Raw genomic sequence first — 18,668 nt, 5'->3', positions numbered from 1 at the left:
TGTCCAAGGGGCTGTGCCAGCAGCTGCTCCAACTGAGCTCAAAGGTGGTGCTATCCATGTCCTTTTCCATTGGCATTAGATTTGCTTTTCTGAGATGATGCTCCCAGAAACTGATGGATCATGAATGCTAGATCCATCAAACACTAAAATACAATCAGAATTTAAAAGGGAATCAGATAATTTTCAGCAGACACCTTTTAAGGGTTGGCATGTTGGAAACTACCAGGGCCAGCACTTCACGTGACAGCCAACGTGGATATTTCTCAATTGCAAGCAGAACTCGTTGCTATCCTGTCAGTTCATGACATGTCTTCATATCCCAGGGTGTTATCTTGGACTCAGGGTGGTGCCAATGACAGCTGCATGGCTTTGGATCAGCCCCAAGCACACACAAAGGATGCACATGCCTCCTCTGCCTCACTGAGCTAGGTCTGATCTAGCCACTTACCATGTCTGGCTCTTGGTGAGAGGATAGAATAGAATGGGATGAACTAAAATAGCCATGACCTGTGCCAAAGAAAGGCAGTTTCTTTCTGGGTAGAAGGAAAAAGTCCTACTTTTTAGCTGGCTCCCCTTTCCCTCCACTGATCACCTACTTCTCTCACCTCTGCTGCTGCAGGAGACTCAGGGTGTGTGTGTGGCTGCCTTTGGAGAATCAAGAGAGTTCCCAGCCTTCTTCTCACGCCAGAGTGGCTTCCAAGCACCCTATCACGTCCGGGATGAGGAGGAGGCAGCTAAACTCATTGGTGTGTTTCAGATGGCAAAGGCCCCTGGAGGAGGCACTTTCTTGAAGTCTGCAGAAAAATTTGCCCTAAAAAATATTCCATCCCGCCTCCCCCATTCCTGCATCAAAAGTGCTTTGAAAATACATTAGCAGAGAAATCCAGTCCTTACACCAAGTCAAACTGCAAGCCAGCTGCAGCCAGCTGGCATGTTTTATTCCACCTGGTGAAGTGGGAGCAACACATAATCATATGTTGACAAAACCAGCTTCTGGGCCTTTAGAAGAGGAATCAATTTAGAAAAGGGGAAAAAAAAAAAGAGAGAGAGAAAAAAAAGCCTTTTCCCCTTTTACTGTACAGACAGACTCAAAAGAAATAGGCAGTGTGAATTGGTTGGTAGCTGGAGAAGATCCTGATCTTGAGCTTGAGCTCTGAGGCTTCCTACACCTCGTGCCCACCCTTCTCTGTCCTTTTCCTTCAGCACCTGATTTCTGCAAGGAGTGCCACTAACAATAATATTCCCATTTCTGCAGACAGTGCCCTGGGGCTGGGCCTGAGCACTGGGGTGCTGATAGCAGTGCCCTGTCCCCAGGAGAGAGCTGCAGAGGGCCAGGCCATTGAAGAGGCCATCCAGCAAGCTCTCAGCCAAGCCAGGTGAGAAACAACCTAAACCTTTGTCTTTGCTCAGCCCATGGTCTTGGGGGAGTAAACAAATGCTGCAGGAGCCCTAGCACAGCTTAACCTTGGGCATGGGTGAGCCCTCAGCTTATTTTCAAGTGTACCTTTATCTAACCCCAAGCTTGTTTACAGGACTTGCTATGGGATGTGGTTATGGAGATAAAGTATCTGCTGGCAGCAGTGCTTCTCCTCTGATGTCATTTCAGCTCATCTGTGGGCACTTTCTTTATATTTGCAGGTCCAAAGGAATCATAGGCAAAGAAGTGACCCCCTTTTTGTTACAGAAGCTTGTAGAGTTAACTGATGGGAAATCATTGGACTCCAGTATCCTCTTATTAATGGCGGGGAAAGGAAAGTACTTAAGTGTATTTCCTATTTCTGATAATGCCTGGTAGGAAACACCATCACTTTATTGATGGTCTAGCAAGAAGCAAACACTGCAGTATCTGCACACAGATGAGTTCAGCACCTCCACCCTGATTTTTCAGGATCATCCTTACTGCCTTCATCTTTTTTTACATTAAAAACTGGAGGGCAGCACAGATGGCAGGTGGTGCAGAGCCCAAAGAAATCCCTCACATCTGACCCTGGAGCTTGCCTGCTCTGTGATGGGATCTCAGGATAATGTTGTCTGTGCTGTACATCACACTGCCTTTTCATTATGACATTCCTTACAATATTCCCTGTGGGTACAGAGAAAGAGAGACTTGGAGGAGAAACAGCCCTGGGTGAGCAGGATTCCACTGCACAGCCAAGAGAAAGCAGGGACACTGACTGGGATGTCAGTGTAGGATTTGGGAGAGCCAGATTCACATCCAGGCTCTGCTGCCAGCCCTCTAGGAGACCTGACCAACCAGGGCAGAATGGTAAAGGCATTTTTGGATAGAAGAGCTATATGCAGCCACAAAGCAGGGGTTTCAAAGCCTCTTATACTCTGCTCCCAGTGGAATTTGCTAAAAAAAAAAATTGCTTCTAGTGGCTTGGCAAAATCTCAGTAGGTATCTCGTTCTGGAAAAGCTGACCAAGATCCTCTAAGGTTTTTAGGCTCTCTGCTGTAATTTAAACACTTCACCTTCTCTTTTCTCTGTGAAACCTTTATTTCTATCCTCTACCTGTCAAAGACAGGTTTTTTCTCTGTGGACACTGGGGGAGTAAGGTGAACAAAAGGAAAAGAAAAATGAAAGATCAGAGTTTTAATGCAGCATTGTAACCCACTGTACTTGTCCCTGAAGGATTATGGTATGGGGGATCAAACCTATCAAGTCCCAGCATGTATTTCCTGCTTCTCCCTCTAAACAGTTCCTACATAAGCTTCTAACAGCTCAGACTCGCTGGTACTTTTAATTTTCCTCAAAGAGATGCTGAACAGACCTTGCACTGATCCAGAACAATGCCAGAGTGGGCAGCTGCATTGCAGTGGCCCTGAGCAAACTGCAGGAAGCCAGAAGGAAAAAGAACCTGCCTCGGCCAGGGGATGTGACAGCACCACAACCAGTGAGTCCTCTGCTGGCCTCCACATGATGCCTCTCTGCTGACAGCACAAGATAAATTTATATCTGTTCCCAAAAGTAAAAGATGACTCAGCCAGGGACCAATCATTCTCCTTCACGCTCTCATTCTCCCTTCAGTTTTGCCTTCTTATTCTTGAAAGATAAATGTCCTCTCCTCCTCCCCCTGTCCACATTTACAAGGAATAGACACTGACAATGGCCTAATCTCATTAAGTCTTAGTTCATCAAGGCCACTAAAACTTTAATCACCTTTTCACCTTTTACTGTGCCCTTATGGACAGCTTCAGCTCTATAGCTCTTAGTACCAGGGAGCTTGTGACTACAGGAGTAGACCTGGAATAGGGTGGGGAGAGATATTTTGAGCTGCTGAGCCATAAATGTTTATAAATATCTCTTTTTGTGGGCCTCCTGCTCATGATTGACAAAATCACAAGATTTACAGCACATCCTGAACAAGATCCACTACAACTCTAATACTCTATTTACTCACTTTGATTTTGTCTGTGCTATGTAATTTGCAGGAAATCTATTTTAGGTGGTCTTTAGAGACATGAAAGATTTTCTAAAATCCATTTGCAATAAGATTTGTGAACATAAAAGAGACCAGTGACTCTAGAGGCAATAACCCAGCATTTGATGAGAAAAAACAGCTGTATGTCCCAAAAGAATCTGGAAACTTCCTGTTTGTGGAGCTGAACTGCTTATTCTGGCTTTGTAGGACAATAAAAGAAGTGATCTGTAAAGTGTCACTGGGTATGGCAATTTCTCCTGGGAGCTTGCAAGAAATTACTGCATTTTTCTGCCTATTTTTCCCCATTTTCTTTGCTTTTTTACACACCAGTGCTTGAATGTTTCTGAGGCCTGGTATATCACACAGAGAAACCATCAGCATCCCTGTGTGTCCTCTGTAAAATCCCACCTGCCACACTGGGGCTGGCTGTCAGCAGGCATAATTCAGAAAGCAACAAAGAGAAGAGATTTTGATTCTTTCTGATTGGGATTGTACAAACCTGTAGCTAACTATTCAAAATAACCACTGGCACTTAAACTGTGAATGAGAGAGCTTCCAAGAGGGTGGGAAAAGTGACTAGGCAAAGCAAGGAAGACTTGGAAATGTTTTCCTGAGGTCTTTCCAACCACTTTTTACCTCTTTATTCCCTCCTAAAGGTGGTGATTGGCGGGATCAACGTTGACTTTATAGCCAAGGCACAGAACCCTGACATCCTGGTACTGTATCTCTAGCAGTTTCTTAGCACCAGTGTATTTCCAGCTGCTTTTACAGGAGTGCCAAGCCAAAGGGGTTGTGGGGAAGGTGTTATCCATGTGTGATATCCACATGTGTGCATCCACACACTTGGCAGGTGTAGTGCTGCATGTTTAGTGTGTTGTTTGGGTGATAATGGAGTGATATATACTGACCTGCTCTGTCCCCGTGGTGAAAATCACCATCCCTGACACTCAGGAGTGGGAGAAAGCAATGTATCATCCATATATACCTGGGAAATCCCCAGCTAAGAGCCATCTCTGGCTGTCTGAGACTGCCTTAACTGCAGAAAGCAGCACAAATAGGAGCAAGAGTCTCTGTGCAGAGTACTCGTGAAAGAATTTAATCTCATACACACACAAAAAAACCAACCAAAAAAAGGAAAAAAAGCCAAAACAAAGATGGCTTTGAAAACCAGAACATTTTGAATGTTACCAGACTCTCTTTGTCTCAATTTGACTTGAACAAGAAGTTAAAGTGGACCAAACCTGGGACTCCCCCATGCAAATGACAGCTATTTGCATGGCCTGTGCAATTTTTGTTGAGCAGTACAAAATACTGCAGATTGAGGTAGTGAAGCTTGCTCAAAAATTGTTTGGTGTCTCAAATTACTCTGATGATAGCCAAGGCAGGAAGTTTCTGCCATCAGATGGGCCAGCCTGTGAAGATCTCTCAGTCAGAGAGGGAAAATGTGCTGGGGAAGCTGTCTGTAAGGAATTTGGCTATTTAATGACACAGGGGCCAAACAATGTTATGATGGTCAAGGGTGAAATATGCCATGGCATCTGTTATGAAATCTTGCAGAAGTTCAGCTGCTTCAGCTGTGATGTAACCAATACCATGCACAGCCCACACTCAGCCATCAGGACAAGGAGCTGAGCTGTGTCAGGATGAGCATTCCTTGGCATGTCAAACACCAGTGCAGATCCCTGGACCACCTATAGCCCTGTGAGGATGCCAAGGACCAGTGTACGTCCTGCTGGGAGCAGCTGACAAGGCAAAAAGGGGCTTTTAATGTTGTATAAAAAAGTGAGGGGTTAGCTGCCCTCCTGCCTTCAGTGAGCCCTGGTGCATCATGGCTGGTACCCAAGTGCCAAGCTGCAGGAGGATTTGGGAACTGCCAGCCAGAATGGTTAGGCACAGAGGAAAAGCCCCTATCAATATCATTGCTTTGGCTTTTTAAAGACAGATTTTTGAAAAACTAGTTTGTTTGTTTGTTTTTTTCCAAAGGGCTCTGCACCCAGCAGATCCCACTTTGTGCCTGCTGGATTTGTTGCAGAGCACTGGGTACCACTCACTCCTCGTGCTGTCTCAGCAGGAAATCTCAGCTCTATTCTGACCTGGTTGTAATTCCCACATGGCTTTCAAGGCTGCCCAGAAGCTAAATGCTTAATATGTAACTATCTGACCTGCTGAGAAGGATGAACAATTTTGCTCAAAGAAAGTTGCTGGAAAAAGCATTATGGTTATCATTCTCTCAGGACACCCAGAAATTGAGCAGAGTCTCATTTTTACATTGAGAATTCAAACCTCTTAGGACATGGAAGAAGGTTCCAGAGAATTGCTCAATTCTCTGAAACTTTGCCAGAAAGCATCAGCCCAGCCTCACTTCAGATCACTTTTAACAAGCCCATTTTTACCTAAATTCTTTAATCTGAGCCAGCCCCACCCATACCCAAGAAGAAATATTTGAATATCACTCAGACTTGGAGTTACAACTGAGTTGGCAAGGTGTGATGAGAGCCACTCTTTTTTCTTTAGAGGTCAGCTGCTGGTTTCTCTCTCACTGTACCCACCTGCTACTTTAAAAAGAGATTCAGCATCTTCATTTTTTTAGGCCCTGTGGGATTGTACAACAGGAGAAGTCACCCACAGCTGGATCCCTGAGCAGGAGGCTGCTACATCTGCTATTAGGGCAAGGCTTGGCATAAAAAAAAAAAGACACCCAGAAACTCTCCTCTGAGGTATATGGGAAAAGAGAGGATCAGCATGCCAGGCAGCAAAAGGAGCTGATGAGGGTTTTCACCATTCCTGCAGGCATCAGTTTTAAAACACAGATAATGGAATTACATAAACTGCAGTTTGTGCTTATTGCTGATGGCAGCCAGCACCCTCTTTTAAGACTGGAACAGGGGCCAGTGTTCAAAGCCATGTTGTTTGACTTGCCTAAAACAGTCAAAGGGGTTTGGAGTTTTTTCCCCCTTGGCTGCCTATATTACAGACAGTGAATTTCAGAATTAAATTAGCCAAACTCACTTTGCTTTTGAAATCTGCAGCTCTCAACAGCATACAGATGGAAATATCCTCATTCCCAGTGGCCATTCCCAGGGAGCACAAGCAAAGATAAGGGAGGGACATTTGTGTTAGTGAGGAGTGATGAGCAGTGCAAAGATGAACAAAGACCATAGGCTGCAGTTCTGCTCAGGTCATGTGAAGTGTTTAGGGCTTGGAGGACTGCCAGACAGAACAACAAAAGGTATCAAAAATTAGCACCAAGTCTTACAGACTGCAGAACTGGGGAGAGTCAGAGCTAAGGAAAAGAGCCTGGGGATCAGATGAGAGAAATAACATATTATATTTAGGTGGGAGAGCAGCCTCTCACAGGGCTGGATGCAGGAGAAAACTTTGTGTGCCAAGGACAGGTGTGCAGCTTCACACAGGGGAAGGAGAATCCTTGGGAAGCTTCAGAATGAATTTAAGGAATGCCCAAACACAGGGATGGGTTGGGGGCAGAATATTCCTTACAGTGAGATGGCAAGACATATTCTTGGTTAGAATAGACGGGGTGTTTACATGAAAGGAAAATGTTTTGTGCAGGGTGTTGTGCACCTGGGCTGGTCTAGGGCAGAGGGACTGGGCCAGGAGCTTCTGCATACAGGCATTAGGACTGTCTTCAGAGAGGGAAAACAGTTTTCAGGATTTTGTGACACAAGAGCTCTAAAACCATTTGATAGTCAAATGGAACTCAAATTGATCTGAGCACTTACTGATGCAATTCTTCTGGCAGAAGAATTAGAATGAGATGGGTGAGCAACTGCCTGTGTTCTGACAATTTGCCTGTGACAAGAGAGGCAGATGGACAGAGCAGTGGGAGGCAGAGGCAAGAGAAAAGAATGTGGTAGCCACACATGTGGAAAAGAAGAGTGTGTTTAATGTGGGAGATGATTGGGAAGCAATGGGTCAGTGAAAAGCTCTTCAGTCTCTGAAACAGATCCTTCCGTGAATAAAGTACAGAGGCAGTAAAGGCAATGATAACAAATCTCATTTTACATTCAAAGAGGGAAATAAATTAATAAGTACATAAGTAAATAAGTAAATAACTCCCACAAACTGCTTAAGGTGGGAGCTAAGTGGCCTGGAAGGCAGAGCCCCATCAACTTTGGAGTCCCAGGTTGCTGTGGGCAGGTGAATTCAGAGGGCTGCTCACAGTGACTGAAACACTCATTAGCCATTCCAGGAGGTCTCAGCAAGTAAGACCAAACTAGCAATTCTTGGGGAGATCAAGTGTGTCTCCCCTCCTTGCAGGCAGACCTTTGTCATTGATACAGAAGTCAGTAGCTGGCTCTAGAAATTTGTATTGCTCTCAGCCTGAGCTGGATGCCCTCTGCTGCCTCTGATTGCTGATCTATATTTCAGCAATACCAGCTTCCCATGATAATGGATTTGTAGCAGCTCTGCCAAGCAGCCCTCCCAGTGCTGCCAATTAACATTTTTTTCTTCCAGAGTGGTGGGCAAACAAATGCTGGAAGAGTGAGAAGAACCTTTGGAGGTGTTGGAAGGAACTTGGCAGGTGCCTGGTGCTTGGGTTTGCCTGGGGGTGCATGCCAGCTGTGGTTTGTCCTTTGGTATTCCTTCAGCAGCAGGAGAGGCTGGATGCTGACAAGATTTGGGACACATTAAGCAATATACTAGTGGGCAGGCTGCCTGGAAAAGGCAGGGCTCTTTCCAAGAAATAAGAGGGGAGGGAGTTGAGATCAAGAAAAGGAAGGTCCACAAATATGAAGTTAACTAGCACCTGGTGCAGTAACCCTGAATCAAAGTAAATAAGCCTCAAAGTAAATAAGCATCATCTCCAATGACTGCTGGGCAGCCTCAAATTTAATTAATGCCACACAATAGAAGTATGCTTAGAGGAAGAAGTTGAATAATCCTGGTTCCAGACTGATAAACCACATACCATGGACAAAAGGAACTGGGGTACAGGAGTTACTGTAAAAGGAGAAAGGCTGCAGTCCTATCCATGAGAAAGGAGCACACAGTACCTGTGGCTCCACCACAGGCAGCAGCAGACCAATATTTGAGTACTGAAGTTAACAGGGACAGATTACAGAAAGATTTTAAGATTATTCCAGCTTTTAGACATTTCCCAGTCTCCTAACACATATCTACTGTCACTTCAGATCACTAATGAAGAAGCTGGAGTGGAAAAAAATCCCCCAAAATCCCCACACCACCCACAGAGGTACAATTTGTGGTAACTTGAAAGGAGAGGAGGAAGGGTTTCCCATTAATACATTCAGAATCAGTGGTTCTAGTCAGATACCATGGTGGGAACAGCAGTGTGGGAAGGCCAGCAACACAAAAGGCTGTGCTCAGAAGCTGCATGGGAAAACCCACATGCCTGTGATGGTAAAGGAGATGATGCCAGAAAAGAGCAGAGTTTGCTTCCCCCTCTTTCCCTTCACTCCCAGATGTTCCAAATAATCCTAAATTTCAGGGTGCTAGTTCAGCTCTCAGTAGGACACCTCACTCAGCTCTGAGCAGCCATTTGCAGCAGCTACAGCTCAATTTCATCCTGAACATCCTTCTAGGCAAGGATTGTTGAGCATTGAGGTTTTCAGGGGAGGGCTTTCCTAGAGACACCCATGCTGCACTGGCTGACACTGTGTTCACAGTGCTCTGGGGGATTTGTTAAAATCTTTTGTTTCCATTTGCTTTTAGACTGTCTAAGCCGTCTTGGACAAGCTCCTCTCCTTTTATCAGCTGTGGGGAAGGATGAGCATTTAGAGTCTGTCCTGCACTACTGCCACCACATGGTATGTTGCACAGAAGTGGCACCTCAGAAACAGGGAAGAGATGACATCACATAGAGGGAAAATTCTTCCCTGGCAGACATCAGAGCCACCTTCCATCAGGCTGACAGTAGAAATATTTCAATGTTTTTTTAGCTACAGACAATTAGAAGGCAAGGAACCACCTCCAAAACAGGCTAGGTTTATTTTGGAGTCTGAACTGTGGGCTCTGAATTCAACTCCAGAAAATGGTGCTTGGAGGAGACAAAGATAAATCAGGAACAGCCGTGTACAATTCTAGTAAAGGCTAAACACAATGAGAAATATTCAAACCTTGGACCTGAGGACACACAAAGCACTGCCAAAATCAACCTGGTTTAGTTAAAGCCCAAGACAGAGAAAATGGAATTGCAGGTTGGACACCTCCCAAGCTCAGAGGAGCAGGATCCTCTAGAGAGCTGCATACACTGCTTACCTGGCATAGGGGAATACCTGACTTCAGCAGCAGCTTCTCCACAGGTCAGGGAGAGCAGGGATTTCCCAGGACAGCAAGGCTGAATATTATCATCCCAGCAGGGAGCAAAAAAAGCCAGGAGTGCAGCCCTAACCTAGGCCATCAGGCAACTCCATGGAGAAAGGGCAGGACTGAAGGCAAGGCAGGGTGTGAGTGCAGCCCCCAGATGAGGCTGGTCAGGGTCACTGACTATTGTCAGTGCCCTCCTGACCCTGGCATCCAAACAGAGCCTCTGGGGGACTTGGTTCTGGCTGCCTGAGCAACTTGGCAAATGAAGAAATGAGAACATGATCTCTATTTTGTGTTATAAAGGCTTCACCATGGCTGGTCTCTAATCTCTTCTCTACACAGCACAGTTTGTGCCATCCAAGTGAGCAGTCTCCCAAGGGAAGGTGGATTTGCTGGCCAGCCCCAGGCAATCCCTGCCTGTAACAAAATACATTCCCACCAGTGCTGGAGAGGAACCTTTCCCTAAAAACTCCAGCTCCCTGTCAGCTGCTGAGACAGATACATTTCTCCATCCACATGTTCTTTCCAAGATATGCCCTGTGTTCCCTAAGCACATCATTCCCAGGAGCCACAAAGGAAGCTCTCTGCCCCAGTGCTGTAGGAATGGCTCCAGGGTGTGCTCAGAATCAGGCTGGGCTCTTGGTGAGGTGGCCAACATCAGTCCCTGCTGTCTGCAGAGTGCCACCAAGAGATGCTGTCCCACTCAGGCTTGAGAAAGGGTGACTGGAGCAGGCAGGGCTGCAGATCAGTCTGTGACACAGGGGACACAGCCTGTGGAACTGCACAGCACCCATTTACTAAAGGATTGTTTTAACCTGCAGCATTTGTTGCATTGCAAATATTAACAAATAGCCATGTGCCAGCATTGTCCAGACTGAGATAGCCCTGACAGGCTGCTTATCCCAAGGGAGAGCACTGAGCTGGGCTGGAGACCAGGTGGGCACAGAAAATGAGCTGAGGGTGGCAGGGAAGGGAAGTGTTCTCAGTGTGTGACTGTGCTCCCTGTTTCAGGACATGAGCAGCATCCTTCAGCTGGAGGGGAAGAGCACAGCCACTTACTGTGCCGTGATCACCAGTGCTGGGGAGCTCAGCCTTGGCTTGGGAGACATGGACATCCACCAGCAGATAACAGAGCAATATGTATGCACTGCCTCAGACCTGTGAGCTTTCCTTGTGAGGAGGAGTGTGGGGGGTGACAAAGGGCCACTGGTGATATGTGTGCCAGGAGGGAATGGGTGTGCAGAGGGCAGGGAGGTGCTGGGGTTAACCCCAGACACTGGCCACTGGCACAGCAGCATGACTCTGAGCATAGCTCACCAGAACCCTCTAACACTGCTGGCCCAGATGGAGTTTCCATCTGTTTCTGGTTTATAAACATCACCACTGCCATCATCCATGACATGTAGGCCATAATCCTCTTCATTAACTTGTCCAAGCTAATTTATAATTTTGCATCTTAAAACCAGCAAGAAATCAACCTGATTACAACCCTAACCCTTCCTTCCTTTCTTTAGGGAAAAGCAAAATCAAAAAAGTGGCAGAACACTGGTTAAAGCAAGTTGTCCTGTTCCATCCCCTTGTTTCTACATGCTGAGTTGTATCAATAGAAACTGTTGCTCTGCACATCCAAACATTCAAAAACATCAGGGAACATAATGGCAGCAGTGATTAAGGAGTGATTCAGTGAAAGCCCCATCACTGCACCTTCCTTTCCTACCCAACCTTTTATTGACAGAACAAAAGCCTGTGCTTCATGACTGACAGCAACATGGAAGTTAAGTGCAATTTACTTACCAGTGGCATCTCCATGAGATGGAGCCTTCCTAGGGAAAAGTCTGGTCATTACTCCCACTTCCATCCCCACCCTGCCTCCCCCAGGCCTTGGCACAGAAAACCATTACATGAGGGTTTAATTCTCCTGAGCTTTCCAAAGTGATCAGTGGAAATTCTGAGCCAGTCTTGTGCTGCAAAGTGCATTTTGACAGCCCCTCTTTCCACCAGGGCTGGCAGAGACACGGGGGGATGCTGCTCCACTGCCCAGAGCACTGGCCTGGCACCCCAGCAAGTGGCTGTGCAACCCCAGTGAGCCAAAGGAGGGAACAGCAGCTCTCTGCTCCACTGCTCCATGTACCCCATCCATGTACCCCATCCCTGTGGGTGGAGTGGGCCAGGATAAAACACTCTGCTGAAAAACCTGCAGAGAGGACATCCAAATGACACACATAGTGAGAAATATGCAGCAGCATTCCATTTCCCTGCAGTGGTCCAGTGAGGAGCAGCAGTTCTCCTTCTCTGCTGGAGTTGAGTCCACCTCTTCATGGCCAGGAGCAGGGGAAGGAGAAGGGGAGGATGAAGCAAATGGAAAAATCCATTTTCCTTAGGGAATCACTCTTTTAGGTTCCTGCCTGCACCTAAAGGCTGGAATACAAGTCCAAATCCTGCATCAGGTCTGACTAGCAATGGTTTTGTCCCTCTGCAATGACTCAGGCTGTCTCTCCTTTTGTGTCCTGGATTTCAACCAGGTGTCCCAGTTCAAGGAGAAGCTGTGTCAGGCCCCACTTGTTTGCATGGATGGAAATCTGCCTCTCTCCACTATTCAGTATGTCTGCCAGCTAGCTAGAGAGCACCAGCTAGCAGGTAAGGAGAGCTTCACAGCATGTGTGCCAAGAGAGCCCAGGCATATCCCTGCTGCCTGCTGAGACACCCCCTTACTGTCTGACATGCCAGGTTATTCAGCACCTCTTGCTCTACTCTGCCACTCTGCTCCAAATGGATAAAACATTTCAGATTTCTTTGGAGTTTTCCTCTTTTTGCTGCTGAACCACATTTCCTGAGGCAGAGTTGGTATAGCCCTTGAGCACTGCCAGAAGGGCAGGGAGTGCTGCTCTCTGAGCCTTTAAATCTCAATGTGAGTGGCAATTTGAGCACTTCTGCCAGTTTGAGCAGCAATATAGCTTGCTGCTCAGAAAAAGTGCTAAAGCATCTTTTGAGAGGAATTCTCTCCCATTCCCATAAAATAAATGGGGACCTTTCAGAAGGGTTCCTAAACCTTCCATTTTAAAAGCAAATCCCAAAGAAGGACACAGTGATCTAAAAACCTGGCAGAGGCTCCAAAACCAGCTAATTGGAGTAACAAAAGTGGGGTCTGGTTGTATCATCCAGAGCCAGAAGCAGCTGCCTCATTTCTGAACACTGAGAAGGAAACCTTGGGAGACCTTGTCCCAGGTTTGGGGGAAATAATTTAAAGGTGCAACTCCTGCTCTGACACAGAGATGAATTAATTAATTAATTAATTAACTAACAATTGCTTTGTTGTTTTGAAGTGTGCTATGAGCCAACAGATGTGAACAAAGCCTCTAAGCCATTCCTGTCAGACAGCTGGAAAGCACTCACATTCATTTCCCCCAACCTGCAAGAGCTGAGAGCAATAAACCGGACCCTGGGGAACCCTCTGCCAGCAGGTAATCAATACTCAGAAGGGCCAGCCAGACTGTTAGATAACCTAGATCCTGGAGAAGAGCATTTTCTGCTCCAGCCTCTGATACAGGTAAATTGGGTTATAACATAGTGGGGATTCATAAGTGCTCGTGGTATTTTGCACCTTACTGCCATCTCTGCATGGACTGACAACCTGTCAGAGACCACAGCAGCCCTGGGATGGCTCCTTGACCAAAGCCAGAGACCCCATTTGGCTCACTTCATCACCTAAACAGGAGTAATACCTGTTTTGTCAATGTGTCCCTGAAGTATGATGCTCAGAGGACACCTGTCCCAGCAGAACACCCCACCAAATGCAGATGGAAATCCAACAGCACTGAAATGAGGGAGCCATGCTTCAAGACAGCCTTTTGTTCTCTACAGACATTGAGAGTGGGGTTCCTCAGCACAAAAGCACAGTGTGGAAGTCTCACTCTGGAGAATTCCCTGTTTCCCATAACATAAAGAAAAAAAAGTTACCAACCACATTTCAACCTCATTTCTGGTGGTTATGGTGGCTACCACAAATAGTAGTAGAAGTGTTCACAGAAAGGCTGGTTGAGGACCTTTGCATTCAGAGCCCATTTTTCCCTCTCCTCTCTCTCAAGAGCTGCCTTCCAGGCTGGAGGATGTTATCCAGGCTGCAGTGGCTCTGGCCTGCCCTTTGCTGGCCCACCTGCACTGTGTGCTGGTGACCCTCGGTGCTCATGGTGTCCTCCTGTGTGGGAAGAGCCTGGGAGGGAGCATCTCCCTTTATCCAGGAGCTCCTGAGCAGGTAAGGGCATGCAGAACCAACTCTGAGCTCTCAGCTGCTTCTTCCTTGCACCATATGGCACTGTTGCTATTTCTGGTGGCATGGCAGCAGTCCTGGGAAGCACAGCATCACTGCTGGAAAATGTTTGTGTTTTTGGGGGGTGGAACACACAGCTCTGAAAGAAAATCAAGTTGTCTGTCCCTATGCTGCTGGCTCCTAGCAGCAGTGTTTGGAGTCAGCTAGAATTAAATGTGCTGGTGTGAATATTCATGAGCTCGAGCTTCATTTGCAGGAAGCTTCATTTAAATGATCGAAGTGTGAAAAAAAATTATTGCCTTTTTTTTTTTTTTTTTTTTTTTTTTTTTTTTTTTTTTTTTTTTTTTTTTTTTTTTTTTTTTTTTTTTCCATCCATGAGGATCCGGCATCAGGTGCATCAGGCTTTACCAGCTCGGGCAATTCCCACTAATTTCCCCTTCCCTTCCCTGCCCCTACAGGCTGCTGCTGCCAGGCTCTGTGCTGCCCACTACCCTGCCATCCCCATCAGCAGGGAGGAGATAGTCAACGTCTCAGGAGCTGGTGACAGGTACATCCCTGCTGCTTTGTCCTCTCCAGCTGCATGTGAAAGAGCCATAATCAGATTCCTTTGAAATTCCACTGGAAAAGCAACTGCTGCTTGAGGAAGAGACACTAAGGAATGTGAGAACAGGGCTGGTTACACTGAGTCCTTGCAAAGCTCGCTAAAAATGTCCCCCCAAGCATCTTGGAAGCCAGGCTTGCCACTATTAGTTTTGCTTTTCTTCAAGATCCAAGCCTTTCCTGGCAATCTAAGAATTCTGAATTACTCCAGACTGAGCTGCTAAAAGCAGAGTAAACCACCTTACATCAAAGCTGTCTTACTAACTAACTGCCTTACTTCCACACTTCTCCAATGGAAGTGGAGCTGCCACTCAAGAGCTAAAATGGCCCTGTAAAAGCACTTCATCAGGTTCTGCATTTGCCTCTGGCAATTTTGAAGCTCTTGCTTCAAAAGAGTCTGCTGTATAATTCGCCTGGCTGTTCCCACAATGCCATACATAGAAGTGGGAAATGACAGCTATTATTCCTAGCCCCAGTGATCAATTCTCAGTCTGTCAGAGTAATATTTTATTATGCTCCTTGTTAACTTGACAAACTATATGTAGCAGTCAGGTTGGTTTTTTTCTTCTTGCTTGCAGTAATTGATTCTGTCCTTTCATTACCTTGGGCTACACCAAAAGTCTGTATGTGACAGATATTTCCTTTTCCTTTTCTACTCTTACCTAGCAATAACTCAACACAGGAACACTTCTTTTTTCTCTGATCAGTGTGCAGAATGAAAAGGTTTTTGTGGTTTGGTTTTTTTTTTAAACATAGAGAGTCCTCAGTGTTTTGCTTAAAATCAATCAATAACTTGTTGCCAAGCTGGTGAGCCCACTTAACACCAGGATGTGCTGTTTGTGTCCCAGATCAGCTCTGAGGTGAGCTGACTGCAACAGCAAGCTGGTCTCCTCCAAATAAGACCAAATGGTTGTTTGGAGCAATAGGTGCAATAACAGCAGAGGAATAGGGGCTGGAGGAGCCTCGTGGGGTCAGTCTGACCTAAGGAAAGCTCAGCTTTGCTCACTGCCTCGGGCAGGTGTCCCACAGCCTCCCCTCTGCACCATCTGCTCACAAAGTACAAACACAAGTGCTCCTTACTGCAGGACAAGGTTTTTTTCTAGAGGCTAATGTGAAGAAAACATCTTCCTTAGGGGTTGCTTTCCCTTTCTAAAATTCAAGGGAAGACCAAAGGTGAGATAAAATGTGCCACTGCCAACCACCTCCACTGAGTTACACTGGGGAGCTGGAAGCTTGTTTTTCCTTCCAAACCTATCTGAAAGCTTGGGGCCCATTACTGCTCCCATTCCTGAATAACATTGGTCTGCAGATTTCTCTCCCCAGAGTCCCCAAGGCCATGTGGGAGAATTTTCATAGTCCCCTTGTTCATCCAGGGTTTTTGTTCCTAATAACTCCAACTGCTCTCCTGAACTCTGGAAATCCCTGCTCTACAGAGGAAGAGTGCCAGAAATGCCAGGAGAAATGCCAGGACACTGCAGTGCCATACAAGCCATCTCCACAGCATATAAACTGGTTATGTGTCCCAAGCCCAGCCTGGTGGCATGTTAAAAGGACTTTAGAAACACAAAATGGTTTGGTTTGGAATGGACCTTCAGTGTTCATCTAGTTTGAACCCTTCTGCAATGAGCAGGGACATCTTCAACTAGATCAGGTTGCTCAGAGCCCCATCCAGCCAGGGATGAGGTATCCACCACCTCTGTGAGCAAACATGTTTCACCATTTCATTGTAAATAACTTTTTCCTAATATCTAAAATGTAATTAAATGTCTTTCCAACCTTCACACTTTAGAAGCACTGGTCAGTGCAGGAGCAGTGACCCAGGGGCACTTCATGGCTCCCCTCCACCCTGTGGCTGCTGTGCAGCTCCAGAGATCTGAGCCTGTGTGCAGTGTCTGTTTGCTCCTTGCCCCCAGCTCCCATGACAACCTAACACCACAAGCCCACACATGGCATTGCTAGGGGATGCTCCCCCAAATATTTACTCTCAACTCCCAGGGCTGTTGAGAGATTGAACACTCTGTGGAAGTCATAATCTTCTGTGCCTTTGTTATGGATAAAAAGATATAATTGATATAATTAGGTGGAGTGCACAATAAGGGCTCCTTTTACCTTCCCCATAGATGTGCTTATTAATCCTCCCTGCCGTCATATTTTCCTGTCCTTGCTTCTTCCTCTAAAATGTGATTGTCTTCTCTGTTCTCTTTCCCTTCTCCTTTGTCCTCTCCTGGTTTCTGAACATTGCTGTGAATAGAGTAGTTGCTCCCAATCTATCCCAAACATTGCACTCACATCACTTTTACTGGGAAATCTCAAATGAAAAACCACAGCAAATGCTTCCCAAAAATCTGACTTTCCAATGTAATTTCAGCTTTGGATTTCTTTTCCCTAGCTGTGCCTGTTGTCCCTCTCACATAGATACAGAAACTTTATCTCTCACCCCATCCAACCCTTTGGGGAGGGGAGGCACCAATATAACAGGGACATAATGAGGCACCAACAAAGAGCAGAGAAGTGACAAAACAACTGGAGAGCAGGGGAAAATTTGATTCTTCCCTTCCTAGGCTCCTTTCTTTTCTCCTGCCTCACCTGGAAAACCAAAGGGAATAGAAAACGTGGAACAAAAGGAAGTACCTCAGCTTCTCAAATGGGAAGAAAAAATGCAAATAAAGGACACTATTTAGTACTTTAAAAATAGAGATAGAAAAAGCAAAACCCATTCACTGTAACCTCAGCCTTCCTGTGTGACATATTCTGTCATATTCATATTCTGCTGTAAATGCTGGTTGGGATCCAAATGAAAGCTCTTGAAAATGAACAGCCACATTCCTGGGTTCAAAGCTGTTCCCCCCATGCTCACAACCACCTTTCTCTCCCTCCACAGCTTAATGGCAGGAATCCTTGCAGGGATGCTTGCTGGACACGACACAGGCACGTGTGTGAGGATGGGTCTGCTGGCTGCCAGCCTGTCTCTCCGTTCCTATGAGCCCATTTCCCCAGAAATCAGCACTTCCAGTGTCAGCCAGCAGCAAGTCCAGAGCAGGAGCTGGCCAGAGGTGAAGTTATGGAATATGGACTAGGACACGGTGGCTTTCTCATCTGTCACCTCACTGCACTCACAGCATTCCTATTTTCAGGAACTGGGCTGTGTTTTGAGCTTTGAGAACAGTCATCTGCTTTGGTCCGGAGTAAATCCTCAGGAAAGGAGGCCCCAACCCAGGGAACTTCTGTGGAATGAAAAGCTGGTTTCTGGTCTTTCAGACCTCCTGATTTTCTGACCTCCAAGCCTTCTAGATTTTCTACTGAGGGAATGTTTTTCCCTCCTTATGTCACTGTTGTCCATTATCACAGTAGCTCCTCTGTCATTGATTCCTGGATCTTCAGTCCCTTCAGCTGGGCCCAGCAGCAACCTCTGCTCTTGCTGATTACTCTTTGCTATCCAAGAGGTCCCATGGATCACACCCTGTGGTGGGGTGCAGCTGGCAGGAATGTGACACTGTAGGATAACTCATCCATCTTCCCAAGCCTGCCAGCACACACCACACCTTTGTGCTCTCAAGTCCAATGCCCCTGGAGAAAGTAGGCAAGACGAAGTAAAGAAGAGTGACCAGGGGTCAGCTGGTGGCCTTTAAAAGATGACAGCCCCTTGTTCCACATGCTTTCCTCTGAACTTGGGGTTTCCTTCCTTCTTCAGTCCCAAGTATCAAGTCTGAAGTGAGAGAGATCAGAGGGAGACAAAGCATCTCCCGTGGAAGCAATGAGGAAAAGTCACCTTCCCTCTCTCAGCATGTAATGTGCACAGGATGCAACTGTGGGTGCCAACAGATCAGTGAACACTGAAACTCATTAAAACTGATTTCTAGTAGAGTTGGGTCTTGGTGCTGGATGGTTCTTGAACCTGGAGTAAACCTGGAGCACAGACTCACTCTCCATTTCACCCAGAGACTACTGTCAGGGAGGCCCCTTGGCTGAGCAGCAGATCCCTGGTGTGTGACACAGCACTGAGGTCAAAAGCTTGATCAGGGCAGCTCTAACACCACTGTCCTGGGTGGGCTCTGCTGTTTAACAAGTGAGCTCCCACTGCAATGGATGGA

General features: G+C 46.4%; 1 protein-coding gene across 1 annotated transcript in view; it reads left to right on the top strand.

Moving 5' to 3' along the window:
* The window catches only part of LOC130263955 (uncharacterized), a 21,095-nt gene extending 2,654 nt beyond the window's left edge, over positions 1–18,441 (top strand). The window contains exons 2-14 of the mRNA XM_056511809.1: positions 542–746; positions 1,256–1,376; positions 1,639–1,724; positions 2,770–2,894; positions 4,079–4,138; positions 7,899–7,965; positions 9,117–9,211; positions 10,722–10,850; positions 12,233–12,347; positions 13,034–13,171; positions 13,796–13,962; positions 14,436–14,524; positions 17,459–18,441. Of these exons, the coding sequence (XP_056367784.1) occupies positions 542–746; positions 1,256–1,376; positions 1,639–1,724; positions 2,770–2,894; positions 4,079–4,138; positions 7,899–7,965; positions 9,117–9,211; positions 10,722–10,850; positions 12,233–12,347; positions 13,034–13,171; positions 13,796–13,962; positions 14,436–14,524; positions 17,459–17,654 (1,593 nt within the window). The 3' untranslated portion in view covers positions 17,655–18,441. The remainder of the gene's footprint in view (positions 1–541; positions 747–1,255; positions 1,377–1,638; positions 1,725–2,769; positions 2,895–4,078; positions 4,139–7,898; positions 7,966–9,116; positions 9,212–10,721; positions 10,851–12,232; positions 12,348–13,033; positions 13,172–13,795; positions 13,963–14,435; positions 14,525–17,458) is intronic.
* The last annotated feature ends 227 nt before the right edge of the window (positions 18,442–18,668 follow it).

Source organism: Oenanthe melanoleuca, chromosome 1A (assembly GCF_029582105.1).
Source record: "Oenanthe melanoleuca isolate GR-GAL-2019-014 chromosome 1A, OMel1.0, whole genome shotgun sequence".
NCBI lineage: Eukaryota > Metazoa > Chordata > Aves > Passeriformes > Muscicapidae > Oenanthe > Oenanthe melanoleuca.
Note: the sequence above shows the minus strand (reverse complement) of the source record. Positions and strands in the feature narration are given on the sequence as shown.